At 40.5% G+C, this 14,870-nt stretch overlaps 1 protein-coding gene across 10 annotated transcripts in view; it reads left to right on the top strand.

Moving 5' to 3' along the window:
* The window catches only part of C7H2orf76 (chromosome 7 C2orf76 homolog), a 78,217-nt gene that overhangs the window by 39,396 nt on the left and 23,951 nt on the right, over positions 1-14,870 (top strand). For 7 of the 10 annotated variants that reach the window (XM_059704677.1, XM_059704668.1, XM_059704670.1 and 4 more), the window contains one exon: positions 555-699. In XM_059704677.1, the coding sequence (XP_059560660.1) occupies positions 567-699 (133 nt within the window). In that variant the 5' untranslated portion in view covers positions 555-566. The remainder of the gene's footprint in view (positions 1-554; positions 700-14,870) is intronic. The other 3 variants (XM_059704674.1, XM_059704672.1, XM_059704673.1) reach the window with 1 other exon arrangement.

The raw sequence follows: 14,870 nt of genomic DNA, 5'->3' as shown, positions 1-14,870 counted from the left end.
CCTGGCACATGGCCCTAGTACATGGTTTTAAGATGAAATAAACACATTAAACAATAATATGAGAGGTCATTGATACTGTGGCATATAATTAAATCAACACTGAAATCTGGCAGCATTTGGGAGATTAAGATACGGTCTGCTGATAGTTGAACTGTTATAAACATACTTCATCTCAGGGCCAAGTGAGGAGACCCCCGGCATAGCAAATCCAAGGCAGCTGTGTGTATGCCAGGGATCTGTCTTTGGCAACCCTGCTTGTCCTCATACATGAACCCGAGTCTCCCCCACCCCCCATGTCACTTGTGTTCATCTTCTGTGCCATCAGTTTTCTGCCAGTCAGACTTTCAGCGACTGTGACGAGGCTGTTCAGGTGACAGCGGGTAGGTGGGAGTAACCTTGGGACTCTCGTGGGTGCCCGAGAGGCAGCGTTGGTGTGGGGGCCGTGCCAGACAGTATGGGAGGGATGGTCTGGGTGCCAGAGAGCTGATGGCAGAAACGCAGGCCATAACTTTGAGTTGCTGTTATTTAGACTGTTCTTGTGTCTCTTCCCACAGGAGTTTTTTCACATGGCTTCCAAAGAAGTGACCATCACAGTTCGCCTTATTCGATCCTTTGAGCATCGGAACTTCAAACCTGTGGTATATCATGGAGTTAATTTCGACCAGACTGTAAAGGAATTTATAGTATTTCTGAAGCAAGGTATGAGACACCGTAGTCATTTTGTTTTATTAGTATTTTGAAAGAAAATAATTGACTATTACACTGATAATAATCTTTTAAAAAATACTTTGAAAGGTATTAATGTAGGTGAGAAGCCAGATGCTGGCCAGGCATATGTGGTCTCTCTCTCTCTTTCTCTCTCTCTCTCTCTAAATTAAAAACATTTAAGGTCCAGGTTTGCTTGTGACGGGCTTCTGTATTTGGGGGTTGATTAGTAAGGGAGTATGTGAAGCTAATTTAGGATGAAAAAACACATTAAACAGTAGTATGAGAGGTGGTTGTTACTATGAGCTGAGTACACAGGGGGCCTCCTGGGGAGCTGGTGGAAGGTGGCAGGCCTGATTCCACAGCCAGGAGGTCCTGAGAGCTGTGGGTCTTGCGATCACGGAAGTGACCAAGACTAGCTGGTGCTGGTTTATCATTGCACGCTCCAAAACAGCAGACATGAAGTTAGTCTCCATTTTGATAGGCTCTTGATGGGTTTCTAACTTCTGTTTTTAATTGTTGAAGTTTTCCAGTCATCAATATTTGATTAAATGTTTAGAATAAGCTTTAATTATTTTAACTGAAATGATTTATACATGGTATAATGTACAGATTTTAGCATGCTGGTCCATGAGTTTTGACCGAGGTATCACTTTATATCCAACTTTTTTTTTTTTTTTTTTTACTTTGGCGTAATTTCAGGCACAGCAATGTTGTAAAAAGAGGACAAAGAATTTCTGGATGCTCTACACAGATTTCCAAATATTTCCATATTGTCACATTTGTTTTCTTCCACCCCTTTTTTTCTTCCCCCTTTTATCTCTTACTCTCCTTACTGCCCCTCCCAGATTTTTCTTTCTGAATCACTTAGAAGTATGTGGCTGACATGATTCCCCTTTATCTCTAAATATATCAGTGTGTACTAGTATTTACCAAAAACAAGGAATTCTCTTGCATAATGACAGTACAGTGATGAAAATCAGGAACTGATTTGAAAAAATGCTATTACATAATTGACAGATCTTACTGAGATTTAAATTTTTCCAACAAGGTCTTTCTGTAACAAAAGAAAATTCAAAATCACGTTACATTCAATACCATTAACCTGAAATTAATTTCTTTAATCTGGAGTCTTTTATTGTATTTTATCACATTGGCAAGTTTGAATAGTACAGGCCCGTTATTCTATAGAATGTCCCTCAGTTAGGTTTTTCTGATATTTTCTCATGATTAGATTTAGGTTATGCCTTTTGGCAAAGAACTTATAGACGTGATGCCGACATCACCAGGAGGCTCTGCTGTCCATGAGCCCCATTACTGGCAACAGTAACTTTGATTGGCTCAGGTGGTGCCTGCCAGTTTCTGCTCTGCAAATTTTAATTGTAATTAAAAAGTAAGTTATGGAGGTATATGCTGAGACCATGTATGTGAACGTCTTGTTACTTCTCAAAATTTCATCCACTAGTTTAGCATTCTTTGATGATTCCTGCCTGAATCAATTATTATTATGATGATTGGTAATAATGATTTCTTATTCCATCATTCCTGATACCTGTAATAGTTGTTTTTGTACAGTAAGGAAGAGCTTTCTGCCCCACTCCACAGCCTCCACAGCATTTGCTTAATCATTTGTTTATATAATTGTGGAATAATGGATTCTTACTTTATTGAAGGGATTATTATCTTTTACTATCGTTGTTTATTTTGATGCTCTAATTATTCCCGTTTTGGTCTATGGTAGCTCCTTAAATATGGCTCCCTGTCCTTTTAACATGACCCCAGCATTCTTTGAGCACTTTCTTACTTTTTGGTAGAGTAAGACCTTCCAGACTTGTCTTATTCTTTCCCTGCCCCAGCCCTACGATCAGCCATTTCTCTGAGGAGCTCTGATCCCATTACAGAGAATGGTATTGGGAAACCAAGATCTTTTTTTTTTTTATAATATATTTTATTGATGTTGTACAGAGAGGAAGGAACAGGGATAGAGAGAAACATCGATGAGAGAGAAACATCGATCAGCTGCCTCCTGCACACTCCCTACTGGGTATGTGCCTGCCACCAAGGTACATACCCTTGACCGGAATCGAACCTGGGACCCTTGAGTCTGCAGGCTGATGCTCTATCCAGTGAGCCAAACTGGTTAGGGCGGGAAACCAAGATCTTGATTTATACATATATGTGCAATGTAAGTGTGTATAGCTGTCTTTTTAAAATGTTGTCAATTCTTGACATTTTACTTATTGACTTTGTAAATTTTCTAAACTCTTTTTCCTCACTTAAAAAATGTTTTTATTTCAGAGAGAGGAAGGGAAAGGGAGAGAGATAGAATTATCACTGATGAAAGACAATCATTGATCGGCTGCCTCCTGCTCACCTCCTACTTGGGGATCAAACCCACAACCCAAGCATGTGCCCTGACTGGGAATCATACTGTGACCTCTTGATTCATGGGTTGATGCTTAACCACTGAGCAACATCAGCTGGGTCTCCCTTAATTTTTTTTCCTGTCTAATTTTGTATAGTTTTATGATCATTATTACCTGAGTAAGGAGTAGGTGAGTTATGTAGACCCATAGAGAAGACGGACTAGTCAACTTGGTGGTAATGATAAAATATTTCATAAGAACGTAATTATTCCTTAAAATAACTCTAGGCTTATTGGAGTATTATAGATATGTTTATTGCTGTGTTCTTGTTAGAGGGAGATTGAGAGTTGATACTAAGATACTGACAACTATCGAGTGTCTGCTTTCGAAAGGATATCACCAAAAGCATGTTCATGAAATAGAAACAAATCCTACATTTTTATTTTAGTATCTGTGTGTTATGGGTTACAGTGTCTCAGTGTTGATACAGTGAGTGCTATGAGGCCCTTGGTACAGGACAGAGTAGGTTGTTCTTGAAGTCCTCAAGCATAAAGTGTAAGCTTTAAGCTGTTACAGTGGCGGGAAGATGTGTTCTTCCCAGGGTCACTGTGTTCTGTCCTTCCCAGGACCTAACGCCTACCCATTAGAGCAGCGGGCGGATCGCAGCTAGAGGCTCAGCTGTGCCCACTCACGTCTTTCACCTGTGTTAGCAATGATTTAACCACGGCATGTGGGAAGTGTGTTCCACTGACTAAGGTAGTGGTTCTCAACCTTCCTAATGCCACGACCCTTTAGTACAGTTCCTCATGTTGTGCTGACCCCCAACCATAAAATTATTTTCGTTGCTACTTCATAACTGTAATTTTGCTACTGTTATGAATCGTCATGTAAATATCTGATATGCAGGATGTATTTTCATTGTTACAAATTGAACATAATTAAAGCATAGTGATTAATCACAAAAACAGTATGTAATTATATATGTGTTTTCCGATGGTCTTAGGCGACCCCTGTGAAAGGTTTGTTCAACCCCTTAAGGGTTCGTGACCCACAGGTTGAGAACCGCTGCTCTAAGGGGAACTTTTGGGGTACAGACGTTTTTGAGTTCTGGGATGTGTGCCCAGGCCTACCTTGTCATTTGATTGGGGTGCTGTACCATTTGAAAGGTTGCTGTACCACATATTTATTTACCTTTTATGAATTGTGTGCATACAAAGACCAAGGAGTTTCATACTGAGGAGTTTTTGAAGTAATTGTGAAATTAGTATGTATTAGGTACTGTGCTAAGAACTAGGTTATCTCATTTTATCCTCACACATCCCTCTGCATTAGGGAGTTATTCCCCATTTACGGGTGAAGAAACTAAGGAATGGAGAGATTAGGAAACTTGCCTGAGCCCTCGCTTGTTTGGCTTAGTGGATAGAGCTTCGGCCTGCAGACTGAAGGGTCCCGGGTTCGATTCCAGTCAAGGGCACATGCCTGGGTTGTGGGCTCGATCCCCAGTAGGGACCATGCAGGAGGCAGCTGGTCAATGATTCTCTCTCATCATTGATGTTTCTATTCTCTCTCCCTCTCCCTTCCTCTCTGAAATCAATAAAAATATGTGGAAAAACACACACCACTTGCCTAAGATACATGACTATCCAAAGGCAAAGCTGCAGTTCACCCCAGCAGTTTAGCCACACAGCCTGTACTCTGAAACACTGCACCCTTGTTCTTCTCCACGGCCTCCCTTGCTTCAGTAGGATCATTAAAACAAGTGGATTCGCAAGTGCTCTAGTGTTTCTCATCTGAGAGCTAGAAGGATGGTTTGACATTGTGGCATAGTGAATTTACCCACAGATACAGTGTTCACTGTGATGAATGATCTTTTGGGGGTTATTTTAGATTCCTTCTTGCCTTTCTGAATATTATTTTCATTTTTAAATTCTTTATCATTGAGAGTATTAGAGATGTCTAACCCCTTTTTCCCACCCCCTTGCCCTCCTCCACCCAGATCCTGCCCCACCCCAGGCCTTCACCACCCTATTGTCTGTGTCCATGGGTAATGCATATATGCATGTAAGTTTTTTGGTTAATCTCTTCCCACTCACCCTCTTCCCCCTTCAGTCTGAGATTCGTCAGTCTGTTCCATGTTTCCATGCCTCTGGTTCTATTTTATTCATCAGTTTATTTTGTTCATTACATTCCTTGTTCATTTATTTTGATTTTTATATTCAATTATTGATATGTATTGCCATTTTATTGTTCATATTTTTAATCAGTTTTTCTTCTTCATCTTCATCTTCGTCTTCGTCTTTGTCTTCTCCTTTCTCCCTTAAACATTTCATGTAATACTGGTTTGGTGGTGATGAACTCCTTTAGCTTTTTCTTGTCTGTGAAGCGCTTTATCTGATCATCAATTCTAAATGATAGCTTTGCTATCATTGTAGTTCCTTGCTTTTCATAACTTTGAATATTTCTTGCTACTCCCTTCTGGCTGCAAAGTTTCTGTTGGGAAATCAGCTGACAGACTTAAGGGAGCTCTCATGTAGTTAACTTACTCCTTTTCTCTTGCTGCATTTAAGATTCTCTCTTTGTCTTTAACCTTTGACATTTTAATTATGATGTGTCTGGGTGTGGGCCTCTATGGGCTCATCTTGTTTAGGACTCTCTGTGCTTCTTGAACTTGTCAGTCTATTTCTTTCACCAGGGAGGGGAGTTTTCTATCATTATTTCTTCAAGTAGGTTTTCAATTTCTTGCTCCCTCTCTTCTTCCTGCACCCCCATGGCGTGAATATTGGTATGCTTGAAGTATTTGTCTTTCTCTTTCTGACTTAATTTCCCCTAGCAGTATACCTTTAATGTCTATCCATGTTGGTTTTTTTAAAAATGTATTTTATTGTTTTTTTACAGAGAGGAAGGGAGAGGGATAGAGAGTTAGAAACATCCGTGAGAGAGAAACATAGATCAGCTGCCTCCTGCACACCTCCTACTGGGGGTGTGCCCGCAACCAAGGTACATGCCCTTGACCAGAATTGAACCCGGGACCCTTCAGTCCGCAGGCCAACCCTCTATCCACTCAGCCAAACCGGTTAGGGCTATCCATGTTGTTTTCAATGGAAATATTTTATACTTTTTATGGTTGAGTAATATTCCATTGTATATCTGTACACATCTTTATCCATTCATCCATTGATGGACACTTACGTTATTTCTGTATCTTGGCTATTGTAAATAATGCTGCAATGAATAAGGGATACGTACGTCTTTTTGAATTAGTGTTTTTGTATTCTTTGAATAAATACACAGAAGTGGAATAGCTGGATCACATGGTAGTTTTATATTCTTAACTTTTTGAAGAATCTTTATACTGTTTTCCATAGTGGCTGCACTAATTTACAATCCCACCGGCAGTGCACAAGGGTTTTCTTTTCTCCACATCCTCTCCAACACTGTTACTTCTTGCCTTTTTGATAATAGCTATTCGAACAAGTGTGAGGTCATATCTCATTATGGTTTGGTTTGCATTTCCCTAATAATTAGTGATGTGGAACATCTTTTCATGTGCCTCTTGGTCATCTGTATGTCTTCTTTGAAAAAATACTTATTTAGCTCCTCAGCTCACTTTTTATTTTTTAAATGTTTTTATTGATTTTTTTTTAGAGTAAGAGGAAGGGAGAGGGGAAGAGAGAGCGAGAAACATCAATTGCTGCCTCCTGCACACCTATACCGAGGATCGAGTGTACAACCCAGGCATGTGCCCTGACTGTGAATCCATCCTCTGGGTGCATGAAACAATGCTCAGCCAACTGAGCCACATCAGCCAGGGCTCTGCTTGCTTGCTTGTTTCTTTGTTTATCCTCACTGGAGGATATTTTTTCCATTGATTTTCAGAGAGAGTGGAAAAGAGGGGGAAGGGAGAGAAAGAGAGAAACAGCGATGTGGAGACACATCAATTGGTTGCTGCTCAGAATGGGGCCAGGGATCGAACCTGCAGCCCAGGTACGTGCCTGTGACTGGAATTGAACCCATCCCCCTTTGGTGCACAGACCAATGTTCTAACCATAGATCAACACTAGCCAAGGGTCTGCCCACTTTTTAAATTGGGTTGTTTGCTTCCTTTTGTTGTTGAGTTGTCTGAGTTCTTTATATATTTTGGATTTTTAGTCCTCTATTATATACTAGAGGCCCGGTGCACAGATTCATGCACTGGTTGGGTCCCTCAGCCTGGCCGGTGCCCTCTCGCAATCCGGGACCCCTCAGTGGATATAGTAGTGCGTGAAGTGGCAGGCAGCCGGGGAGGAGCCTGGGCCTGCCGCTATGCTGCTCCTGCTCATCCCGGTCCCCCTGCGCCTGCCGCCGCTGCCACTCAGTAGCGCTGCCATGGAGGCAGGACAGGTTTGCACTGCGCAGCTGCACTCGCCAGCTGTGAGCCTGGTGTCTGGCACCCATTGGTCAGCTGAACGGCACTGCCACTGTGGGAGCCACTGACCACAAGGGGGGCAGCTCCTGCGTTGAGCGTCTGTCCCCTGGTGGCCAGTGTGCATCATAGTGACCAGTCGACCGGCCGTTTGGCCGTTCGGTCACTTAGGCTTTTATATATATATATATATAGACTAGAGGCCCAGTGCACAAAATTCATGCACGGGGGAGGGGGGGTCCCTTCAGCCCAGCCTGCACCCTCTGCAGTCTGGGACCCCTCGTGGGATATCCCACAGCCGGATTAGGCCTGATCCTAGGACATCCCTCTCACAATCTGGGACTGCTGGTCCTAACTGCTCACCTGCCAGCCTGATCACCCTTAACCACCTCTGCCTGCTGGCCTGGTTGCCCCTTACTGCCCCCCCCCCCCCACCAGCCTGGTTGCCCCCCGCCAGCCTGGTCGCCCCCAACTGCCCCCCCTGCTGGCCTGGTCGCCCCACGCAGCCTGCTGTTCAATCATTTGGTTGTTCCTCACTACCCGCCCCCCGCCAGCCTGTCGCCCCACACAGCCTGCTGTTCGGTCATCCCTCCGTTTTTTTCGGTCATGAAAGCCCCTGGCTTTTTATATATTAGGGTAGATTTGCAAATAAGTAAGTTGCCTTTTCATTTTGATGATGGGTTTTATTGCTCTGGAGAAGCCTTTTAGTTTTATGTAGTCCCATTTGTTTATTTCTGCTTTTGTTTTCCTTGCTTTTGGAGTCAGATCCACAAACACATCACTAAAACTGATGTCAGGGAGCTTTCTGCATGTTTTCTTTGAGGAATTTTAGGTTTTAACTCTTACATTCAAATCTTTAATCCATTTTGAGTTAATTTTTGTGTATGATTTAGGATAGTGGTCTACTTTCAATAGTGGCCTTCCTTCCCTCCCTTCCTACCTCCCTCCCTCCCTCCCTTCTTCTCTTTCTTCCTTCCTTCCTTTATTCCTTCCTTCCGCATATGACTGTCAGTTTTCCCAGCACCATTTATTAAAGACACTTTCCTTTCTCCATTGTATGTTCTTGGCTTCTTTGTCATTTGTTAATTGTCCATATATGTGTGGGTTTATTTCCAGGCTCTCAATTCTGTTTCAACTTTTGTGTGTCTGTTTTTGTTTTAATATCATACTGTTTTGATTATTATAACTTTGTAGTATAATTTGAAATTAGAAGTGTGATACTACCAAATTTATTCTCAAGATTGCTTTAGCTATTTTGGATCTTTTGTGGTTCTCTACAAAGTCTAGAATTATTTGCTCAAGTTCTATGAAATAGGCCATTGAAAGTTTGATAGGATTGCATTGACTGTAGATTTCTTTGGATAGTATGGACATTTTAACAATATTAATTCTTTTAATTCATGAGCATGGAATATTTTTTCATTTATTAGTGTCTTCAATTTATTTCATCAGAATTTCATAGTTTTCAGTGTCTAGATTTTTTTTACCTCCTTTGTTAAATTTATTTCTAGGTATTTTATTCTTTTTGATGTAATTGTGAGTGGGTTTGTTTTCTTAATTTTTCGTTCCAAGAGTTTGTTATTTGTGTATAGAAACACCACACATTTATGTATTCTGAAACTTTACTGAATTTGTTTATTAGTTTTAACAGTTTTTTTGGTGAAGTCTTTAGGGTTTTCTAAAAATAGTTTTGCTTATTTCTTACTGATCTGGATGTCTTTTATTTTTTTAAAAATATTTTTATTGATTGATTTTTAGAGAGAGAAGAAGGGAGAGGGAGAGAAACATCTCTGTGAGAGTGTAACATTGATTGGTTGCCACCTGCTTGTCCCCTACTGGGAATCGAACCTGCAACCTGGGCATGTGCCCTGGCCAGGAATCAAAATGGCAACCTTTTGGTGCATGGACTGATCCAACTAACTAAGCTACACCAGCCACAGCACTTTTTATTTCTTTTACTTGCCTAATTGCTGTGTCTAGGACTTCCTATACTGTGTTGAACAAAAGTGGTGAGAATTGGCATCCTTGTCTTGTTTTTGATTTTAGAGAAAAAGCTTTCAGCTTTTTACTGTTGTGTATGATGTTAGCTGTGGTTTTTGTCATTTGTGACCCTTATTATGTTGAGATATGTTCCCTCCGTGCCTACTTTGTTGAGAGTTTTTATTTTAAATGGATGTTGAATTTTATCAAATGCTTTTTCTGCCTCTATTGATATGTGATTTTTTTATCCTTCATTTTGTTAATGGGATGTATCATGTTGATTGATTTACAGATGTTTAACCATCCTTGCATTTCTGAAATAAACCCCACTTGATCATGGTTGTATGATCCTTTTAATATATTGGTAAATTTGTTTTGCTAATGTTTTCTTTTAGGTTCTCTCAGCCGACAGAGAAAAGAAATATATCAACCTTTCAACCCGTGTGTCTAGACATACCTATACGTATTTTCATGTTACCCCTTGTTTCTATATGTTAAGCTGAGCTCTTACTGATGTTTCCAACTCGAATCCACCCCCACACGGGCATTCTAGCTTCCTCCCCTTGCTTATCTGAACTTTCTCATCCTTTTATTGGAGAAATTCATGGATGGCTTTTCTCTGTTGCTAGTGGAGTGGGTTTCTTGGGGTGCTGCTGGAATAAGCATTTCAGGAGCCCCCCACAGGAGGGTGAGATGTGGTAGAAGCTTTATTTGCATGGAATTATATTCCTCAGTTTCTAAAGTCCCATTTCCCTTAGTCCAGTCTTGGAAGAAGTGCAGCTAGGGATTTAGCAGAGTTAGAAGCAAAGCCAGCGTCCAGAGTGTCTGGGTCCAGTTTAGCATTACGCTAGTTGCAGTCCATTAGTCCATTGTATGTGGGGTCCACATGCCTGTGAGCCAAGTGGACAAATGCAGGAGTGTGAGAGTTCGCAAACCAGGAGTGCCAACCAAGACAATAAGAGGGCAAACTCCTCTGTTTAGGAACTTAAGTATCTCAAATATAGTTCCCAGGCTTGCAGTGGCCACGCCTACTCTGGCCAGTGACCTGTTCCCAGGTGTGACTGACATACAAGTGTCTTCCCTATGTCACCCAGACTTTAATGAGCATGTGTCTAAACCAGCCGTGGGCAAACTACGGCCCGCAGGCTGGATCCGGCCCGTTTGAAATGAATAAAACTAAAAAAAAAAAGACCATACCCTTTTATGCAATGATGTTTGCTTTGAATTTATATTAGTTCACACGAACACTCCTCCCATGCTTTTGTTCCGGCCCTCCGGTCCAGTTTAAGAACCCATTGTGGCCCTCGAGTCAAACAGTTTGCCCACCCCTGGAAACGGTAGCTTCCTGGCAAAGCTGCTAAATGACATGTCCATAATATTTGGCCTTCCCTTTGCTCCTTTTCAATTAATTATTAACTGGGTTATTATATGGTCTTTACTAAAACAGTGGGAAGCCTGGCTCCCATCATCGTCCACCCATTTACTCGATTGTTTAATTCCATGTACATTACAGCAGTGTCAGAGCTGTTCATCTGTAACCTGTGGGAAGCAACTTGATATTAATGAGGGTACAGTGCTTTTGTGTATTTACTTTGGCCTTAGTCTCACAAAATCTGTTTATTGCCAAAGTTATTTAGGTCGGCATCCTTTCTTCCATTCCCTCCAGTAAGGTTGTTTCATGTCTTTGTAATACAGTTAGATTGTTTTGTTACCGTCTTCATTCTTTCCTGGGATTCCCTGACTTACTAAATGTTTTTGCTTTTTTTTTTTTTTTTTTGCTTTTTACTTTGCATACATTAAGATTCACTCTGTGCTATAAAGTTCTATTTTGACAAGTGAATAATGTCATGTAGCCACTGTTACAATTGTTTCACTGCCCTAAAAATCCCATGTGCTTCACTTACTCATCCTCCCCACCGAGTTCCCAGCAACCACTGATCTTTCTTATCGTCTCTATAGTTTTGCTTTTTTTTTCTTTCTTCCAGTATATCATATAATAGGAATCATACAATATGTAGCCTTTTCAGACTGGCTTCTTTTACTTAGAAAGAATGAAGGTTGTCTATGTCTTTACACAGCAAGTCATGTCTTTTAGTGTCCTTTAATCTGGAATAGTTCCCCACCTTATTTTGACTTTCGTTGTATTGATTTTTTTAAAAGAACAATCATGTCAGTTTTATAGAGTGTCCCATAATCTAGTTTTGTCTGATTGTTTTCTCATTATTTAATTCAGGTTAAACATTTTCAACAGAATTATTGTGTAGGTTGCAGGTCAACAAACTATAACCTGTGGTCCAATCACACCTGCCTCCAGTTTTTATAAATAAAATCTATTGGAACCCAGCCACACCTACGTGTACACGTTCTATGGTGCTTCACTGGCAGAGTTGTGTGCTTGTGACTCTGTGGCTCAAAGCCCAATGATTCACTAGCCAGCGTTACAGAAATAGTTTGCTGACCCCTGATCTGTGTGGTTCCTCCTCGTTCAGCACATCAGGACACTGTATATCACTATGTTCCATTATTGATGAGACAGATGGAAACCACTTGGTTAAGATACTGTCCACCAGATTTCTCTGTTGTAAATGTATCTTTCAAATCAATAAGTATTGGATGGAGTGGTAAATAGGAAGACTGTATGCGTATCTTGTTTCCAGTGGTTTCAGCACCTATTGATGAACCGTTGGTGTTGCAAAATCGGGATTTTTTTTCTTACTCTTTGATTCCTGGCATTCTTCTGTAAAGAAGCACTTCCCTGATGCCCCTCTTTTTTAGAAAGGAATGGGTTAGTTTTCCAGTAGCACAGTCATAGCACATTATCATCTTCTCACAAAGGTCCTATTCCTTCCAACACAGTGTGGAGGTGATGTTCTTCTGTTTATACCACACAGTGTACTACAGATGTTTTAGTTTAAATGCTCAATCTGTAAATTTAAAACACAAGATATACTGTTTTCTGTGGCTGTGCCTTATGGGATAAGAGTATAACAACAAAGAGAGTGTACTAAATAATAGTGGTTAGCTCTGGGAAGGCAAGGGTAATGGGATTAGGGAGAGACAGAAAGAAGGTTTTAACTGTGCTCACATCATATTTAACAGAAGAAATAAAGGATCTGAAGCAGTTATGACAATATGTAAACATTTGTTAAACTTGGTTGGTGGGTTCAATGGCTTTTTTGTTCTGTTCATCATACCTTTTAATGTTTAGGTTATTTCATAATTAAAGTAAAAAGCATCTTGATACAGCTTAACCTTGGAATATTGCCATAATATCTGATAGAACCCCTTATGAGATTAGAGTTTTAGGACATTGTTCTGATTAACATTAGGTGTTTGGTATTCTTGCACATACAGGTTAGCCATTGAGTTAGTAAATTTATTATTTTTCCTTACGTGTTTGTGCTTTCCTAAAAGTCTTCAAATGTAGGTCCAGCATCTAGTAATAAGTTACAACATATAGCGCTTCTATTTTCAGAACTTTTACTATGAGGTGAAGAGTTATTTTATTAAACATTGATATTCTAATAATTTTTCAGACTTTACTGATTTTTATATTGATCTGTGTTTCAAGATTTTAAACTCCTTTGTGGCATCCTAATGCCAGCAGTATATTTATTGAGTTGTCTTATTTGTCTAATAATTTTTCTGTAGATGCCCTCTTTTGGAGACCTAAATGAATGAGTAGAGTTAGTGGTTACCTTCTTGTGAACTTTCCAATTGTGAAATATTAAATTGTTTTTTTTGCAGAATTATGTAATTCTGAATTCTTCTGTAAAAGTTCATTAATTTTCAAAGTTAAGTTCAAAGGTGGGGAAACAGAATGAAAGAAAACTCAGTGCAAAGTGGAAAATAGTTTCAGAATATACTAGTAATAGATATGCCACAGACTTCTGCTTTCATCCAAGATGGAGAAACAGGACTGGACTTATTCTTCTACTTGAAACAACTAAAAAAACTATGCAAGCCAGCCAGTGTTGCTCAGTGGTTGAGCATCAGCCCATGAATCAGGAAGTCATGGTTCCATTCCAGGTCAAGGCACATTCCCGGGTTATGGGCATGATCCCCAGGGCTGGGGGCATGCAGGAGACAGCCTATCAATGTTTCTCTCTCATTGATGTTTCTATCTCTCCCTTCCTCTCTCTAAAGAAATCAATAAAAAAAATTTTAAAAAAAATTAAAGCTGCAAAATATATGAAATAATGGTTTTCAGAGATTGAACATCAAGTAGCACAAAACTGTTGTCCCACAATGGGGGAAATAAACAGGTGACCCCTATGATTACTGCCTGGAGAGAGTGTGCAGGCCACAGCGCGGGGTGGAGAGTCCAGGCAGACCCTGGCAAGTTCCATGAGTTTATGAGTCAGAGCTGGCAGTCTGGAGTGGAGCCCGGAGAAGTCATAGGGCAGAGTACTGGAACAGAGAGCTGTACAGAGCGTGAGCTCTGAGTATGCATAGCAGCTTGGATGAAATGGAGGGCATGAGTCATCAGTTGAATGAGGTTAACACAAGTGTGTAAGGAAACTACTAGAAGCCATGCAGAGAACCATATGACCATAACAGAAGGCAACATGCTCAGAGCTCATAAAGGGCTTGGAATAGTTTTGTTTGCACCAGCCAGAGTGGAAAACTAAATACTGGGTGGAGTTTCTAGAAGGGTATTTCTGCAATATAATAGGCAAAAATTAGCACTAGGCTAGATTCTGCTCTGCTCCCACCTACCAAAGCTCAAAAGCAAGACTCAAAAGGATCTGTTGCCAAGTAACTTAACTGTGTTCCAGAACAAAGCTCAGGGTGTTTATAAGAATACAGATATATCCAGCACTCAATAAATGTCCTGCAACAAATCAGCACTTACCAGTCATGTAAAGAGAAAACATGAACCATAATTAGGAGAGAAATAAGTCAATTTGAAACCAATCCAGGAATGTTGCAAATGACAGAATTAGTAGACAAGGACAATTAAGACAGTTTTTTTAATAACTACATTGCAAATAGTTAAGAAGGTAGAAGAAAGATTGAGCATGTTGAAGATGGAAAATACTTTAAGAAAACAATAATCCAGAGATAGAAAATAAAATGTCTAAGATGGATATACACTGGATAGCATTAACATGTAGATAATATGAACAGAAGAAAGATTAGTAAACGTGAAAACTTAGCCACAAAATATCTGAAATAAAGCACAGGGAGAAAAAAGACTGAAAGAAAAATAAATAGAGCCATAGGGAATATATGGGGCAACTTCAACTTCCAGTAGCCAAATATACATGTAACTAGAGGCCCGCTGCACAAAAATTTGTGCGCTGTTGGGGGGGGGGGTCCCTCAGCCCGGCCTGTGCCCTCTTGCAGTCTGGGACCTCTTGGAGGATGAGTACCTGCTGGCTTAAGCCTGCTCCCCGGGGGATTGGGCCTAAGCT

This window comes from Myotis daubentonii, chromosome 7 (genome assembly GCF_963259705.1).
Source record: "Myotis daubentonii chromosome 7, mMyoDau2.1, whole genome shotgun sequence".
NCBI lineage: Eukaryota > Metazoa > Chordata > Mammalia > Chiroptera > Vespertilionidae > Myotis > Myotis daubentonii.
Note: the sequence above shows the minus strand (reverse complement) of the source record. Positions and strands in the feature narration are given on the sequence as shown.